Genomic DNA, 19,524 nt, shown 5'->3' on the forward strand with positions numbered 1-19,524 from the left:
GCGCCCACGCTTGCCAATCAGCGCGTCGCAGCCGCATAAGGCGTCTAATAAAGGGGTAAATTCGCAGAACGATCCGACGACTAATCGCGGGCCAGTGTGAAGGGGAGTGTCTTCCAATAGCATCGGGTGCTTTAGCCGTCGGCCAATTGTAATCGGTGTTTTATGGCAGCGTTTACATTGAGTTTGGACCAATGAGCGGGGAGGACCTGGCCCGGGCTGTCCAATCACTGTCGAGCTCCGAGTGACAGCCAGCCAATCAGCGGCGACAGCTGTCTGCTCCCTATTTAGTCTTTCTCCAGGCCGGGCTCCGCCCCCTCCCCCCGCTCGTATTCCCGGGTCCGCCTGAGGAATGTAAACTATTCAACATGGAGACGGCAGTCAATAAGCTGGAAGCCTTGGTAAGACGGGGGGTGTGGGGGGCTCGCTTACCGCCAGGAGCCCGGGCAGTGTGAGCGGGGAGCGGCCGCAGTCTGCCTCGGGCATTCCCGGGATATCCAGCCGCCATGCTCGGGATCCCGCCAGGCAACCGGGGTGCGCTGAGTGCGGGCCGAGCACAGGGAGAGCCGCCCGGGGAGGATGGCGGGAGAGCGTGCCCCCCTGACTTCAATCCGCCTCTCATAGAGCCCTCCATCACCATGCTGCCCCCTCTATCCCCATCACTGCCCTGTGCCCCCTTCATTACAACCTGGAGCCCCCTCCCTCCCTAATACTATCAACCCTACATCCCAGCCCCTCTGCCCACTCAATTCAAACATTCACCATCCTCTGGTTCCACCCTGCCATCCACTACCTGTACAACTAGTGCAGCCCCGCTGGCGCCCCTCCCCTGCCGTTCTCTGGACCAGGCCCGCTGGCGCCCCTCCCCTGCCGTTCTCTGGACCAGGCCCGCTGGCGCCCCTCCCCTGCCGTTCTCTGGACCAGCCCCGCTGGCGCCCCTCCCCTGCCGTTCTCTGGACCAGCCCCGCTGGCGCCCCTCCCCTGCCGTTCTCTGGACCAGCCCCGCTGGCGCCCCTCCCCTGCCGTTCTCTGGACCAGCCGCCCTGGCGCCCCTCCCCTGCCGTTCTCTGGACCAGCCCCGCCGGCGCCCCTCCCCTGCCGTTCTCTGGACCAGCCCCGCCGGCGCCCCTCCCCTGCCGTTCTCTGGACCAGCCCCGCCGGCGCCCCTCCCCTGCCGTTCTCTGGACCAGCCCCGCCGGCGCCCCTCCCCTGCCGTTCTCTGGACCAGCCCCGCCGGCGCCCCTCCCCTGCCGTTCTCTGGACCAGCCCCGCCGGCGCCCCTCCCCTGCCGTTCTCTGGACCAGCCCCGCCGGCGCCCCTCCCCTGCCGTTCTCTGGACCAGCCCCGCCGGCGCCCCTCCCCTGCCGTTCTCTGGACCAGCCCCGCCGGCGCCCCTCCCCTGCCGTTCTCTGGACCGGCGCCCCTCCCCTGCCGTTCTCTGGACCGGCGCCCCTCCCCTGCCGTTCTCTGGACCGGCGCCCCTCCCCTGCCGTTCTCTGGACCGGCGCCCCTCCCCTGCCGTTCTCTGGACCGGCGCCCCTCCCCTGCCGTTCTCTGGACCGGCGCCCCTCCCCTGCCGTTCTCTGGACCGGCGCCCCTCCCCTGCCGTTCTCTGGACCGGCGCCCCTCCCCTGCCGTTCTCTGGACCGGCGCCCCTCCCCTGCCGTTCTCTGGACCGGCGCCCCTCCCCTGCCGTTCTCTGGACCGGCGCCCCTCCCCTGCCGTTCTCTGGACCGGCGCCCCTCCCCTGCCGTTCTCTGGACCGGCGCCCCTCCCCTGCCGTTCTCTGGACCGGCGCCCCTCCCCTGCCGTTCTCTGGACCGGCGCCCCTCCCCTGCCGTTCTCTGGACCGGCGCCCCTCCCCTGCCGTTCTCTGGACCGGCGCCCCTCCCCTGCCGTTCTCTGGACCGGCGCCCCTCCCCTGCCGTTCTCTGGACCGGCGCCCCTCCCCTGCCGTTCTCTGGACCGGCGCCCCTCCCCTGCCCCTCCCCTGCCGTTCTCTGGACCAGCCCCTCCCCTGCTGTTCTCTGGACCAGCCCCATCCCTGCCGTTCTCTGGACCAGCCCCTCCCCTGCCCCATCCCTGCCGTTCTCTGGACCAGCCCCTCCCCTGCCCCATCCCTGCCGTTCTCTGGACCAGCCCCTCCCCTGCCCCATCCCTGCCGTTCTCTGGACCAGCCCCTCCCCTGCCCCATCCCTGCCGTTCTCTGGACCAGCCCCGCCGGCGCCCCTCGCCTGCTATTCTGTGCGCGCCCCTCAGGCTTACTCTGTTGTTCACTGTGCTTACCCTGTTGAAGCCCCTCCTGTTTTCCATGCCAGGCCTGACCCTCTTCCTCACTTGCTGTTTTCCGTGCCAGCCCTGTGCCACATCCTTTCTGCCATTCTCCACCCATCTATCTGTGTTTTGCATGAATCAATCGTTGAAACCTCCACCGCCTTCTTTTTAAATTTAGACCTACACTAACAAATAGGTTATCCGCTTCCTCTGGACTTGAAACTTCTTATTTAATTTTTACCAATACTGGATTCATTTCCTCCTATTTAACCCAATGATTTTTTTAAACATTTTTTTCCTTAGTTATTTCTTTTGTACTGCTAAGTGAATCCGAATCCAGATTTGTCTACAGTAATCACCTCATCCGTTCACACCTATCCTTGTATCCATACATTTATCTGAGTACATCTGTCTGCAAGCTACAGTTAGTGTAGTTGCTATGCACCTACCAACCCATTATTTTGATGTATTAACTTGTATTTTTTATTTTTAATTCTCTGGTCAGTTCTTTAATGAAAAATATCCCTTTGTGAAACCCCTACGGTTTTCTATTGATACATAATACATTTGTAGCTATATAACAAGTTGGATGTAAACCTGTGAATTGGCAGAATGAACTATGAAATTCTTTACTTTAATTTTTTTATTGAACATTAAACACATTAATCCATCCCAAAAATTTGACCGCATACTATTTATGCCAACTCTTCTTTTGTTAGTCTTAAAGGGACACTATAGTCACCTGAACAACTTTAGCTTAATGAAGCAGTTTTGGTGTATAGAACATGCCCCTGCAGCCTCACTGCTCAATCCTCTGCCATTTAGGAGTTAAATCCCAGTGTTTATGAACCCTAGTCACACCTCCCTGCATGTGACTTGCACAGCCTTCTATAAACACTTCCTGTAAAGAGAGCCCTATTTAGTCTTTCTTTATTGCAAGTTCTGTTTAATTAAGATTTTCTTATCCCCTGCTATGTTAATAGCTTGCTAGACCCTGCAAGAGCCTCCTGTATGTGATTCAAGTTCAACAATTTAGAGATTGAGATACAATTATTTAAGGTAAATTACATCTGTTTGAAAGTGAAACCAGTTTTTTTTTTTTTCATGTAGGCTCTGTCAATCATAGCCAGGGGAGGTGTGGCTAGGGCTGCATAAACAGAAACAAAGTGATTTAACTCCTAAATGACAGTGAATTGAGCAGTGAAATTGCAGGGGAATGATTTATTTTTTTAGCTAAAGTAATTTAGGTTACTATAGTGTTCTTTTAAATTGTCGTATCCGTTTCATTAATAATTGTATTTGCATATTTGTTCACTCATTCCACTTAATGCCACCTGTTCAGGTCCTTTGAAAGTCTTATTGTTGACCTTGAATGTACTTGTGCCTTGAAATGCGTGTTCCACCGGATTTTTTTTTCCTTATTAAAAATAACCTCCCAGGCACCAGATTTCTAACATGCAACATTAAGACAATCATGTAACATCTATGGAAAGGTCTTCTTGCTTGCTTGCATATTTTTGCATTCTATTTTCTGTTTCACATTACTTGCATCTTGGGCAATAATGGACTGTTTTGTATTTGTTTTATTTTTTGTTAATTTTAGCTTTTGAGATAAAGTTGCATGTTCAGGTAAATACTGGCTTCCGTTTATTTCCATGACCATTTTAATTAATTTGGGGAAATGTGCTTGGCATAGCGGTTTTCATACTACTGCAAATGCATATGGTTTTCATGCAAATCAAAGGAAGATGTGTGTAGTCTTTCATCTATTGACTGAAGTTGTGGACCAAGTGTTGAAGATATTGCAGTTGCTTACTGAATTACATAGATCTAGGAATGGTCTACAGGAAAAACACATTATGGGGTTGTGTTATTCAACTAGTTTTTGGTACTGTTCTCTTAATGGATGGCTGACTAACAGTACTACCAGTGGTCCTTGATGAACTACCGTAACTGGAAGAGGGATTGGCAGAGTGTCTCCTTGCAGGGGTTACTAGAAGAAAAGATTAACATCTATATACATAATACCTATTCGTGACCAGTTACTCCACTTCTACTCAAGTGAAAAAAGTTGAGACCACAAACAGATGTCCTTATCCCCAAAATGTAGCCAAATTCAACAATGTAGGAGGAAGGCTCAAGAGGTAATGTGATGTGCAGCCACACATCAAGTGGGTTAGTGGCACGTTTATTGGTGCTTTGCTTTGAAGGATCTAATTTCTACACCTCTTTGAAGGCCTGTATGCTGTGAAATGTACCCCAGTGTGCATCTTCTTCCACGAAAGAGCCTGCACATATCCCACATTTGGGCTCTAATCTGATAATAAATCCTAAAACCAAAATACAGAAAATGTTAGTAGGTTTGCACCAAAACGCACATTTATTATATTTCAGATATTGAATCTTCCGTTTTAGGTTGGTATGATTCTCATAGTAATGTACTAATTCTTTTTTCTTCTCTATGAAATTTTTTTTTTTTTTTTTTGCCAAGTAAGCATGGATATCCTCCCATAGTATATATTGTTAATCAATCTTAAGTTTGTTTTGAACTCGGATCACACATAAGCTGGCCTTTGGAATTGGTCTCCTAATTGTATATTTTGTGCATTGCTGGAGCTGCTTAAAAACCATTGCTTATGTATGTAACTCCAGCAAACTGGAGCTACAGATTATAACAGAATGGAATCTTGATCTTCTTTAATATTAATCTTATTGCTTTAAAAAAAAAAAAAAAAAAGTTGGGTACTATTCTTTACTGTCAAATCGCTACTGCAGTTACATATTTTGAGACTGTGTAGGAGCTGGGTTTATTTTGATTCACTATTTAATCTCATTGTAGTATCACATGAGCTTTTGGGGTGTCCAGTCATGCCTTTACCCAATGGGTGATTCTCATGCATTAAGATAATATTGACAGTTGCTAGTGCAGCATGCAGTATATGCGGCCTTTAGAAAATCAATGGGGGGAGGGTGGGGGTGTACATCTCAATAACCTGTGCACATGTTGATTTCTGGGAAATTAAACAAATTTTTTTATTTTGCATTTCTTCAAAGTATGATGGGGGTGGAGGAATGAAGCAACATGCAATATACTGGGTAATTTCTAATCTTCCCCTCAAAGTACTTCATTAAAGGACCACTCTAGTGCCAGGAAAACATACTCGTTTTCCTGGCACTAGAGTACCCTGAGGGTGCCCCCACCCTCAGGGACCCCCTCCCGCCAGGCTCTGGAGAGAGGAAGGGGTTAAACTTACCTCTTTTTCCAGCGCCGGGCGGGGAGCTTTCCTCCTCCTCTCCATCTTGATCGCGACGTCATCGGCTGAATGCGCATGCGCGGCAGGAGCCGCGCTCGCATTCAGCCGGTCGCATAGGAAAGCATTTACAATGCTTTCCTATGGACGCTTGCGTGCTCTCACTGTGATTTTCACAGTGAGAAGCACGCAAGCGCCTCTAGCGGCTGTCAATGAGACGGCCACTAGAGGATTTGGAGGCTGGATTAACCCTCATTATAAACATAGCAGTTTCTCTGAAACTGCTATGTTTATTAAAAAAAAGGGTTAATCCTAGAGGTACCTGGCACCCAGACCACTTCATTAAGCTGAAGTCGTCTGGGTGCCTAGAGTGGTCCTTTAAGTTTAAGGGTATAGTCCTTTCTGAGAAAAGTGAGTGTTTACATTCTTGCAACCACCTTTAGTGGGTACTACTTGGACTGCGACTAGAGACTGGTGCTTGTTTGGTCCAGCAATAATTGCCGGACAGACATTCAGGATTTTAACACCCTGTGTGTAAAAGTAAAGGGTTTTCCTATATTGATGCCCGAGTCAATGCATTTTTGTGGAGATGCTTATTCGAGCAGCACAGAAATTGCTAATTGTGCACACTAGACTCCAGTTTTGCTTCCCTATTAGGAAGCATTGGATTCGCTGAGATCATGAGTAATGCTGCTCTCCGCAATGGGAGGAGTGGCGTCCGCAGTGAGACCAGCGTACGGTGGGACCTAGGGTAAACAAGGTGTGTTTTATTTTTTCAGGGGCATTAATCTTAATTCTTGCCCATTAAGTGCCTCTGATATTAAGACCAATGTGTTTTTTTTGTCTGTCATCTATATTGTATCAAAGATGTAATCTTGCATAACTTCAGGGCTTATTTTATGGTAAAGAAATAGTTGGCCAGTAGAGGGCAGTCTTTACCCTGCAAAATAAATATTGCAGATTCTATGTCTGAAACTACAATTTTTGATGAGATTAAGTTGTCTGGGTGCCTATAGTGTCCCTTACAATTAGCAGTTACTTTTCTTCCAGGTACCACCATTTCTGTTTAATATAATTCTGCATGTTTTAGATGATCGGCAATGACAGTGTACTGTTTGGTCTTAAGTTTTAAATAACTTCTCCTGTGTCTACATTTTAACAATATATAATTTTGGAATCCATACCTTCATATTATTGGAGTCTAGAATGGTAATCTAAAATCTGTCCCAGTTTAACCCCTTAAGGACACATGACATGTGTGACATGTCATGATTCCATTTTATTCCAGAAGTTTGGTCCTTAAGGGGTTAAATGGGATGTGCCTAAATCCAAACTTTGGGCTGGATTAAATGCATGTTTTTTTTTTTTTTTTTTTAGAGGAAATAAAGTGCACCTTAAAATCTGTGCTTAATTTCCAATGACTCATCAGTTCTGCTCACTTTATTTAATTAAAAAAACTTGCCCCCAAATTTTCCCGGTCCCCCACCTTGTGAGCATTTAAAACATCTCGGATATAAACTAAAAAACAAAATGGAGCAACATTGTGTGTGCATAATTAAACCACTTAACCCTTTAGAAGTAGCAGTGGTTTTTTTTTTTTTTCTTTAAAATGTTGCTTACACATCAGTGTTGATACATACCAGTAAATGCTTTTGTTTACTTTTTACTGGCAATTGCCTCTTTTTCTAATGATGGCACAGCTGTGTGTTCAATGATCTTTCCATTATCTCCTTTGTCCAGAATTGCCCGGCTAGCAGTGACTTTTAAGGCATGAAGGAATTCTAGTGATTTTTGGCAACCTTGAGTGATGTAAATTGCAGTTGCATTTTGTTTAAAATAACCTGATTTAACCTGGCTGGCTTTTCATTGGCCAAGTTGTTCAAATAAAAAAAAAGTGCAAGAGAATACGGAGAACTGACTACAGCTCATAGCTTGCCCTTCAGTGGGTCCCTGCTCAATTCCCAAGCTTGCTTGCATTTTGATCTGAACTGCCCTTTTTGTCTGGGATCAACCTATAATTGAACAAGATGAGCTAAAACCAGCTTGAGAACGGAGTGAAGACCTACTGAAGGGCAAGCGGTTTCAGCTGTATCCGCTTGCACCCAAACTGTTAACATTCTCTGAACAAAGACTGTCCTATCCGGTCCCATAAATCCTGTGATTTCTGGCTTTCAAAACTGGGAAGATATGCAGGGCAGCTCCATATAATCCTAAATGGCAGGACAAGAGGTTATTAGCACACAATCAAAGCAGGGACTCCTGAGTCTTCCAGCTTAATATCTAGTGTGCAACAAACGGGTACACCTGAAGCTGTGGCGAGAATATTGTACTTGTAAAAATAAAATAAAAATAAAGGTCATTTAAAGGTGGAATAAATGCACAATTGCTTAGGCCACTAAAACTTTGCTAGATTTACTAGATAACATTTAAAGTGACTAACCTTTTACAATAACCAGAGCTTGAAACTTGGCGTTTTATGCAACCCAGGCCTTAAAAAATTACATACCACTGCAAGCCCTGACATACACATCCAAGGTGAATTTCTATTCAGAGGTTACATTTTCATTTGCTAGTGGATATTTTGAGCCCTGACCTTAACAATGTGCACTGGATTAGGTAAGAGGTGCAAACACAAAGTTCTAACATCTGTAGAAACCCTAGTTAGGATTTTCACTCCATGTGCCAATTGGCCTTTCAGTCTCCTTAAACTCCATGATCTTCCCAGTCTTTTAAACAATTTTGAGCCCACAAGAATGGTGTCCTGTAAGCTGGCACTATCTGATCGGGCTGCTTTAACTTACCTGTGTGTGTTGCTATGTTGTGAAGTCAGGGATTGTAGCATCCTGTATGCATCTTAGGGCCATTATCTGGAATTGAAATGCCATTTGCTGGAAGTGTACACCATGTCAAAAGCAAGCAGCCAGGAATATGAAAAGACTAGAAACTCAGTGTTCATTCTCATGCTTCTGACATGTCATAATATAGCACAAATCTGCTCCTCTAATAATGTATTATATTGTAGTCTGAGCTCACATTAACTTTGAGGTTTAAAAATGACAGTATTTAAACATTTGGGACTCTGCTGCAATATCTTTAAAACCAGAGTGTTTTTATTTATATTTTTTAATGTGGAAAACTAAGCAGAGACATGATAAAGTTTACAATCTATTCACATTTGCCATCTAAGGATTTCTTGTCTAGTACCACAACTAGTCCAGAGCCCTTTTTATGTTGTACTACTAGTGACCACACACAGAAAGCAGTGCAATGTTAAAAGGGCATTGGCCAGTGACCTGAACTACACTTCTAATGTGCTGCTTTCTATTGACTGGATACCCTCTACTGTCTGAACTCTACTGCTTACATCTGCTGGTTTTTCTGCTATAAAGTGCTCTGACTTTATTGCACTACTGTACTCTACAGCTAGCAGTGCAATAGTATTGTCAAAGCATCTGGTAGCAGAGCACACAGCTTTAAACCGCAAGCTTTTACTGGAGTGTTGAAACTAATCCGAATTGGAAGACTAATTGGGATCTAGGCCTATGGATTCTATTTCTCACACACAGAACATAAAAAAAAACTATATGCATCATGTTAATATGACTATATTTTTACGGCTACATGTACTACTGATTTACAATGCAGTTATTTTCATTTGATTTTTTCTTTTAATTCAGGTTTGTTTTCCTGAGCTTTCTATTGTGTGCATTTTTGACACAAATCTTTCATTTTAGTTTCAAAAAGCTGAATCTGACTTGGATTACATTGAGCAAAAGCTGGAATTTGAAATTAGGCAGAGTCTTCCTGAAGATTCGTCAACACAGGTAAATGAATGTCCTTTCATTCATGGCAAAGTAGTTGGAGTTGTGGCCTTAAAAGAACATTGTACTGTGGAATAGTGTATGTGCACTTTTCTGTAATGTCCACCAATGTATGAATTTCCCACACTGCCTCTGCAAAACTGTTAACTCTTTGCATTCTATTTGCTGAAGAGCGCATCGTACCTCTGAAGCTGGATAGGATAAAGCTGAATTAAATTGTAATTAAAGTAACCTTATGGTGTTAGGAATACAAACGTGTATTAACACTGTAGTGTTAGTCAGTTAAGTGACCACTCCCTGCATAGGTGAAGAGTTTATGTACCTATTCAATGATACCATGATCTTTGAAATCATTGAATGAGCTTGTCTGGGCTTGAAAAATCCCAGGTCACCATGATGACTAAGAATTGTGTCCTGGTGCCTGGATGTTTGTCAGGCCGTTTAGCCAAGGTGGTTAGCTGAGGGGAAAATGGAGGCGGTGGCTAGGGCGCTGTAATCTTGTGCTTCTCCCTCGCACACTCCAGTGATGCCGGGAATATGACGTCACTCTGGCATCACAAAGTGATGCGTGAGAAGCAGAGAAAGAAGACCTTGAAGATTACATGATCACAGCAGCTCCACTGCACTCCAGGGAAATGATTCACTCCAGCTCTTCCAAAGGTAGTGTGTAAGAGAATGTGGCTATTTAGGTGACTGCCCCCTCCATTCTCATGGGGAAGAGGTCTTTATTTGTTTTTGTTTCACACTGTGTCGGTCTTGCTACAACTGGCCCTGCCTCAACTAAGAATTGCTTTTTTGTCATTTTAAAATAAAGCTTTGAAAGTAAAAAAATATATATATATATTTTTTTTAATTATTATTTCTGGCTTCTAGATTTAAAGCAAATTTGTCAAGCCCTGGATTCTCAGTCAAATCAATGGTCTCTGCACCAGTTTCACTCGACTACTTCTGCAAAAACACTTCTAGTGGCAGCTACTAGAACAGGGATAGGCAACCTTTGGCACTCCAGATGTTGTTAGTGGCATTGAAACTGAAGCAGAATGGCAATGTTTCACACTGCATGGTTAAAACAGGGACATTGCACCCAGGTCACTTCCTTGAGTTTAAGTGGGTTCCTTTAGTGTCCCTTTAACACAGTTATAATATTTCTCTGAGGGGAGACTTAACAGCGTTCAGTGTCATCCTGATGCCGGCTGTGAAGACTTTAAATTTACTATTTTCTCCTGAAGTGCCTCTCGTGGCTGTCTAGTTTACAGCTACTAGAGGCACTGTGACTGACAAATGTTAAAGGGACACTATAGCTACCAGAACAAGAAGGTGGGCTGGGCCAGCCACTTGGAGACCCCCATGCAGCAACGAGAGAAAAGGTGAGCAATCTCACATTTTAAAGGCAGGAGAGGGGCCAGCAGACTGATCTTAAAACGATTTGTATTCCTGACACTATAGTATTTTAACGTCCAAGCACCATGAATATTTAAGTGATTTTACTAGGCCATTGTTCGTAATTTTATGATACGCTGCACAAACAGAGATCTAGTAACTTGCAATCCCATGGCCAGCCTGGAACAAATGTGAAATCTATCACCGGCATGCTATGTGTACCAAGACTTCCCCTCACACTACCTTGGTGTCCTATAATGATGGGATGTGACATTAATTTATAACGTGTTCTCCTACCTATGTATAATTTTGGGCACCCATGTAAGTGTTTTTGTTTTGTGTTAGGTTTCTATGCACCTACCCTCCATTGATGCACCAAGCACACAACTCAGTGACTCATGTCCCACTGAATCTGTATTTTACTTTTTTTCTAATCCAATGATACCCCGTGTGTATACCTTTCTCCCACGCCCTTATCTTATTGCTTGAGGAATTTCCTCCACTGACATCAGTGCAAATATTATAACATTGTAAGCACACTATATGGTTCTTAGTTCTTTCTTTCATGCTGCAACTCCTTAACCCCTTAAGGACCAAACTTCTGGAATAAAAGGGAATCGTGACGTGTCAGACACGTCATGTGTCCTTAAGGGGTTAAACTGTGATTGGTGCTAGGCAGCTGGCCAAAGGCCAGCACTGAGCAGAGGGCATGCTGGGAGACCTCACCAGGGTCTTTTCAGACCCTAAAGGGCTCCCTCATACTAGGGGCAGACTCTGAATCAGCGTCTTGAGCATGATCGCTCAGTCACAGTGATTTAAAGGACCATGTGCAGTGCTCACCTTCAGCGCTGCACATAGCTTAACTGACCGTCTAGGCCACTAATTATCAATACCAGTTTTAAGCTGGATGGAGACTGAGAACACTGTGAAATTCCAATGTAGTCAATGTGTATTTCATAAATATTTTATCTTCATAAAATACATTGAGGGTGTGGGTTGGGGACAAAAGTAAAGACCATATATAATGCACCTAAATGTGTTCATAAGTATACAGTGAATAATTATATCGAGCTAAAATATTTCGTAGCGCTTTACAATATTATGAGGGGGAATTTAACTATAAATAGGACAATTACAAGAAAACCTACAGGAACGATAGGTTGAAGAGGACCCTGCTCAAACGAGCTTACAGTCTATAGGAGGTGGGATATAAAACACATTAGGACAGGAAATTGCAATCAAGAAGGTGTGAGTGAAGCAGAGCTGGAGGAGGGAGTAGAGTGCTGCCCTTTAGGAGAGGGCAAGAGACCGGTATGTAAGGTAGAGGTTACTCTGGGAGGGCATGAGCTTTCCTAAATAGATGGATTTTTAAGGCCATTCTTAAAGGATTGAAGACTAGGGCAGAGTATGATGGGGGTAGGCAGGCTATTCCATAAGAAGGGAGCCACCTGCGAGAAGTCCTGCAAACGCGAGTTGGCCGTACGAGTGCAAGCAGCAGTCAGGAGGTGGTCATGGGCAGAGTGGAGGAAACGAGGAGGGGCAAACCTATGGATCTGTGAAAAGAGATGAGGGGCTAGAATTGTTCAGTGCTTTATAGGTATGGGTTAGCACTTTGAATTGACTCCTATAGGATACAGGAAGCCAATGTAAGGACTGACAGCGGGGTGAGGTCGGAGAGGACAGACTAGAGAGGAAAATCAGTCTGGCGGCGGCATTCATTGCAGACTGTAGCGGGGTAATCCGGCTTTTTGGAAGACTAATCAGGAGCGGGTCAATAATCCATGCGGGAAATTACTAGAGCATGGACAAGCTCCTTGGTAGCATCTTTTGTAAGAAAGGGGTGGGTGCGGGCTATGTTTTTAAGTTGGAATTTACAGGATTTGGCAACATACTGGATATGAGGCCAGAGTCAAGTATGACACCAAGACAGCGTGCTTGCAAGGATGGACCACTAACTTGAAGGGAGAGCGAGAGGAGGATCAGTATTAGGAGGAGGAAAGACAAGTTCAGTTTTAGAGAGATTGGATGTCCTCCCGCTTTCCGAAACTCAGAGATGGAAGAAAGGCGAGCAGTAACACGTTCTTCAAACTCTTCAATTACTCGGTGTCTGTGACTCTATCCTCTCGTGCTTTTCCTCGCATCTCTCTCAATGCTTATTCAGTGTCTCCTTTTCCAAGAACACCTCCTCCCCTTGTCCTGTCTCTGTTGGAGTTCCCGAAGGCTCTGTCCTTGGTCCCCTTTTATTTTCTCTTTATACTGGCTGATGATACCCAAATACGGAATAGTAACAAGTAACAACTTATAAGAGCAACTCAAAATAGTAACAGTTTAACATTTTAAATAACACTGTAGATAAGAATTGATTCTACATTGCAGTTGCATTCTAATATACATTTAGCCTCTTTTACTCATTTGATTCATATTGGATTTGTTCCTGCTATATTCATAGTATCACTCCTCTCCAGCTCACTATCTTTATAGGTTTGGTGGATCCCTATACTATTCCAGTTTCAGAGCTCCAATTTAAGGTCTTTTTCCCTCTTGCATTCCCCTATACTCTTAACGTATTAGGTTTATTCTATATTGAATCAATGCATGTCTGAGGAAAACTCAGTGTCTCCATGCAGAGCGTGGGGATGCTGAACAGCAGGGCTGTTTACTGTGCAGCCCTGAGCCAGGAAGCCCCTCGAGTGGCCATTTGGAGGTGTCCCTACGGCCAATGTAAACACTGCCTTTTCTCTGAAAAGGCAGGGTTTACATGAAAATATGTGAAGGGTGCTAATTTACTCACCAGAACAACTACATTATGCTGTAGTTGTTCTGGTGACTATAGTGTCCCTTTAAGCATTTGCTTTAACCTTTGCCCATCTCTTAATACTGTATATTAGACCTAAAATAGCAGTGCATTATGGGAGTTGTAGTTTTCAATAACTAAATTAGCTCACTGTCTGTCCCTGTGCCATTGCACACACTCTCTGTGCCTGGGGAGTGCAATAAAAGAACAGATTTTAGTATGACTACTTTTCAGTTGATACATACAAAGTTCATTTTAATCTACACACAAACTATTCAATCGTCTGTGATTTACCTGTGAAGTCTTATTTAATCAATAAGACTCTAGAGGTAATCTCTGGGGACCAACCGAATCATTAGGATGTAGAAATTAGATTTGGTTCGTATCCACTGAAAAGTATTAATGCACAAGTATATTTAAAACAATCTTATTTTAACATGTAATAAATGTTGGTTATGTACTTCTGGCTGCTAGATTAGAGGATGTACTCTAGTGTGGTGTGCATATGCATTAAGACCGTTTCTGATGTTTTTTCTTTTTCTTGGTAGGAAAATCCAACCAAATTGTTAGAACAGTTGGAAATGGTAAAAACACGGTTTAAAACTTTATCCTCTCAGCTGGATAAGATTGCTGCAGACCAGCAAAAGTCTGTGGACAGTATACAGACTACACTCACAAGCACATTGAAAATAGTGCAGCATTTACAACAGCAAACAGATCTTCAGGTAAAATTCTGTGTTTTTTTTTTTTTTTTTTTCCAAGATCTTAACCTTAAACTAATCCAAATATCTATGGAATTTGGATAACCTGTATAGTGGCACACCAGTGTTCCTTTTTAATAACATTCTTCTTAAAAGTGGATGTGTATTAAACACGTATATGTATTTGCCTGAATAGTTTTTTTTCCCCTAAAATGTTTTATCTATTGCATATTTACAGGATTCTCCCCTCTCTGAAGTAGAACTTCAAGCACTCCATACATTTGAAAACCTACAATTAAAAGGGGTGCAATTAAAATGATGGTAATGTCTATTGCTATATGTTTTGAATTCATGTTCATGCTTTTTACAGTGTTTTGATCATTGCAGATGTCACCATATTTAGGTTAAATATAATCCATATAGAATGATCTCTCCCTCTTTCAAAGCTATCTGCAAGTTGTATTTTTTTTTCTAGTTATCTGCAGTTTTGTTGTGTGTGTGTGTGTGTGTGTGTGTGTGTGTGTGTGTATAGACACACACACACACACACACACACAACAAAACTGCAGATAACTAGAAAAAAAGTGACACACACACTCCTCCCCCCCTCCCCTCCCCCTGCCTTACAGATAACTAGAAAAACAGTATGTGGGTAAAATATTTTATCTCCCCCCTCTGCTCACTATATTGTATGCTCAGATGGGACCACCCTCTTTATTTGGAACGAAGATATCCAATTTCTAGCCTATCTAGAAATAGATTGAACTACCTACGTGTTTAAAAGTCAAATGGCTGTGGAATACCGTATTTATCGGCGTATAACACGCACCTCATTTTAAGAAGGAAATTTCCCCCCCTCCCATAGTGTTCCCCCCCCCCCCCCATTTCCATAGTATTTTCCACCCCCTCCCATAGTGCACTTTCCCTCCCCATGTCCCATAATTACTTGCCTGTCTTGAAGCGTGGGCTGGCTTCACAGCGCGCACTGCGGTACAGGAACTTAAATTTCAGGTTCCGTTTTCCGGCGGGACTGAAAGGAAGTGTGCGCACTTCCTTTCAGTCCCGCTGGAACCTGAAATTGAAGTTCCAGTACTGTGGTGCGCGCTAAACACCGGCCCACGCTTCAAGACAGGTAAGTAAACCTTCATAAACAAATCATTTCACCTGACACCCTCTCGGGATTGTTGAATATTAAGCTTGGTAAATTTTGGTAACCTTGTATTTGTGTTTTCTTCTTTTCTAGCGCTCCTGAGACCAACATGTAATTGTATATCATTTTGGACCAAATCTGAAGTTGTAATATCGGCGAGAGTTGTTGGGGCGACTGCTGGAACAATTTTAAGAATCTGTAAGAGATGGAATGGTCTATCCTTGGAGATGCACTGCATTTTATTCTTACAAAACACCAGCAACATGTGTCCTTGGTTATAAAATGTAAATACCTGTATATGAACAACTTTGTGGTGTTGATCGGTGGGCATACTTGCAAATTGTGTTGGAGGAGATGTGTGCTTCTAAATTAAACATGACTTTTCTAGTGCACTTTGTCCAGTTTAACCTTATCCAAAAACAGAAAATGTACTGTGGATAATTTGAACCTGTATTTATGTAAAACCTTTTTGTGGGGTGTATATACATTGTTTCAATCTTGCTTTCATTTTGCAAAAAGTCTAAATATGACTGTTCAGTATCTTATGTAAAGTTAATGGCCCTGCACTGCAGGGAATGTAGTTTTATCTAAAAATTCAATATAATTTTCTGCTTGTTGTATTACACTATATGCAGTAGAGGAAAACACAATATTAAGGAAGCAAAGCAGTCACAATACTGGCAGAAATACTGAAACTGAATTTTAAAAAATAGTTTTTGTATGAAAGCAACATAACCCCACTTTCTCAACCTCTATTGACTGCTGCAGTCCTATTGCTAAACTTAGTTGACCCTGGGACTTTCCCTTCCCATCCAAATAAATATTACATTACACGTAAGACAAACTTCTTCAAGAGAGATCCTTGCATCCATCATAACAAATCTGAAACGAAGTTCCTATGCCAATGGAGCGTTTTTGCCATGTAGAATTAGTACCAGCTGGTGTGATTTCTCTCACACTCCTCCCTCTGGTGCACTAAAAGTACTGAAGAAGGGTTATTTGTTTTTTTTGTTTGGGTATAAACCACCTTTTCTAATAAATAAATATAATGTATTTATACTTTCTCGTATTGGCTATTATCCATGGTAGCATATATGAATGGCATAGCTCCGCCCCTGGGAGCTGATAGGACAAGAACATTGAGATTTTAAAATGGGAGTTGGACAGAGCTCCTGTATTCTAACTGATCGTTTCAGCCCCAATCACGGAAACTTTACCCATTTTGGGCCATTCTAGATGAAACCGTGCTACTAGAGGAGAGAAAAGCTTAGGCTATTCCCGTAACGCCCTTAAAGATTGTATGTTAATTTTCAAAAGGCAAGTCTGCCCAATATAATAATAATGTGCGATTTTTATAGCGCTTTTCTCCCTGTGAGACTCAAAGCACTTTACAAGTATACAAACATAAAGACCTAAAAGTTAGGAGTTTCTGAAGGTCAGCTGAGTGGACTGAATGCCTGAAGGACCACTTCAGCTCAATGAAGTGGTATGGGTGCCAGGTCCCCCAGGTTTTAACCCTGCAGCTGTAAACATAGCAGTTCAGAGAAACTGCTTTGTTTACACTGAGGGTTAATCCAGCCTCTAGTGGCTGTCTTGCTGACCTCCACTAGAGGCCGCTTCCGCGATTCTTACGCTGACATCTATACGAAAGCATTGAGTAATACTTTCCTATGGGCGGTTTGAATGCGCAGGCGGGGCTCTTGCTGCGCAGTCTGTGCTGACGGCAGGAGGAGCAGAGTTCCCCAGCACCGAGGGAGCCCGGCGCTGGAGAAAGGTAAGTGTTTTAACCCCTTCAGCTCTGCAGGAGGGGGGCCATGAGGACCACATAGTACCAGGAAAATGAGTTTTGCCCTATAGTGGTCCTTTAAGTCCGTCAGGAAGGTGCCTCTCTAATTGCGCATGGTAAAGAGTTCCAGAAGATAGGGGCAGCGTGGCTGAATGCCCTGGAACCGGAGTCTGTCTTTATTCTTAGCACTGACAAGAAAGATTTGCTGGCTGACCGAAGTAAACTGGATGGAATGTAGGGTCCTCTTTCAGGTACTGTGGTCCTTTATTGTTTAAGGCTTTGAAGGTTAGCAGGCCACTTTTAAAATGTTCGCCATTTAATTGCAAGGCAATGCAAAGAGTGGAGGTGTTATGTGGCAGGAGCGAGTTTGATTGGTCAGTAGACTGGCTGTTGCATTTTGTGCAGTCTGAAGGCGATGGAGTTTTTTTACGGGGAGGCCCAAGTAAAGTACATTGCAGCAATCTAGCCGAGAGGATACAAATATATGGATTAATGTTGGCATATCATCCGGTGGAATTGAGTGTTGTATCCTGGCTATGTTTTTCAGATGAAAGTACAGGTGATACTCGAAAAATTAAAATAACATGAAAAAGTTTATTTCAGTGATGCAACATAAAAGAGGAAACTAATATATGAGATAGATGCATTACATGCAAAGCAAGATAGTTCAAGCTGTGATTTGTCATAAGTGCGATGATTATGGCTTACAGTTCATGAAAACTCCAAATCCACAATCTCAGTAAATTAGAATATTACATGCAATGGGGGGGCGGGGCCGGACCGCCGAGCGGAGCGGTCGCAGGGAAGATCAGCTCCCGCACATAATGACCAAATAAGCCCACTACAACTGATTTAAAATCATCTAACTTACCCAACACTGCGACCCTTGATGGAGGGGGGCCACCGGACCGGGGAGAGGCTTGCCTGATGGGTTTTAGTCCCCCGGAGGGGAGTTCTCTGCCGCAACGGGCGGGAGCTCTCTTGGCGGTGAGTGGAGTGGACGGCCGCCGCTCCACTATCCTGCCACCCGGAGCCCGATAACCACCGCTGCACCGGAACGGACCTGGCCCTGATCCCCCCCCCATGGACCGGGGGGTAATCCCGGTCCTCACCCTGTGGCCGCACTCGGAGACCTCACAGAGACGGCCTGAAGTTAAGATGGCGGAGGCCGCGTGTGACAGCATCGCCTCATGGCGCCTGATACAGACCGCTGATCCCGCAGAATGGACATGACAGGCACCTCACAGTGAGTAGGCAGAGCGGGGCCCTAGACATTACGCTGCATTCCCCCCCCAATCAATCAACCCACCAAACAGTGTCCCTTATCCAGCAGCAGCCCAAGACCAACAACAAGCCTCCTAGACACCTCACTTAAAATGTCGGATGCCACGTGCGCTGAAGGCAGAGGGAAGGAACATGGTCAACCCACGCTCATAACTAACAGCACAGCATTCAGACACAAACTGGCCCAATATCAACAGCAGCCAGCTATAAGCACTCACTTTAGCTCCCTGGCAGGCTGGGTGAAGAAGGAAGAGATGGAGACACAGCAGGGCAGCGCACGTATCACAGTAAGGACTAACGACACTCAGCAGACGAAAATCTACCCTTCAGACGAGTCGGAAAGCCGGTCTCACATGCAAGATGCCGCACACCTCTCCTGGATTACCAGACAACACGTCCCAGCCAGCTCTGACAAAGCCACGACGTATACCTGACAGCCGGCTTGCAGTGGGACCATGCTCAGCTCACAGAGGGCATCAGTTAAACAGAGACTCATGTGGACATTTTGCTTATGTGCCCCACCGACCCACACCTACCTGGTATGAGTATCGCACAGACGAGAACCAAGTTTACATGCTAAGTCACCCTCCTTAACCATACTTGAGCTTGGCTACAAGGGCCCCTAGAGAGAATATTTTGTCTCACACAGTTCAAGCAGCCACCCAGCTACCTACCAGCAGCATGTATTGCCCATACATATCGTCTTAAGCTAGAAAGATCAAACTACATTACCATAGTCTGAAAATAAACTTCCTAACTGCCTTTCATGTACATTAAGCTAAACTCACTCATCAATGTTTAGAGTCAACCTGTACACAACACAACAATGCGTAAAAATTCAGGCATTAAACCTTACTCTCTAGGCCCCTACACACCTCCCCTCAGGCCCACAATAAAAACGCACTCTGAGAGGGCTAACATGTTTTATTACTACTTTTTATTCATTTTATCAATGCCTGACATGTTTCTCTCATATTGCGTAGCTTCACATGTATTGTGCTTCAACAACAAGCTCCAGGGCGACTACACTTGATTTGGATATTCAGACATATACCTTTATTTAATCTTAATGTCAGTATGCTTAAC

At 44.5% G+C, this 19,524-nt stretch overlaps 1 protein-coding gene across 1 annotated transcript; it reads left to right on the forward strand.

Annotated features, from left to right (window-relative positions):
• Nucleotides 1-292: 292 nt before the first annotated feature.
• SKA2 (spindle and kinetochore associated complex subunit 2) lies at nt 293-16,427 on the forward strand. The gene is made up of 5 exons (XM_063456893.1): nt 293-398; nt 9,257-9,346; nt 14,066-14,242; nt 14,457-14,539; nt 15,462-16,427. Exons 1-4 carry the CDS (start codon nt 366-368, stop codon nt 14,535-14,537), a joined length of 381 nt encoding a protein of 126 aa, XP_063312963.1. The 5' UTR covers nt 293-365; the 3' UTR covers nt 14,538-14,539; nt 15,462-16,427.
• The last annotated feature ends 3,097 nt before the right edge of the window (nt 16,428-19,524 follow it).

The sequence above is a fragment of the Pelobates fuscus genome, chromosome 1, assembly GCF_036172605.1.
Source record: "Pelobates fuscus isolate aPelFus1 chromosome 1, aPelFus1.pri, whole genome shotgun sequence".
NCBI lineage: Eukaryota > Metazoa > Chordata > Amphibia > Anura > Pelobatidae > Pelobates > Pelobates fuscus.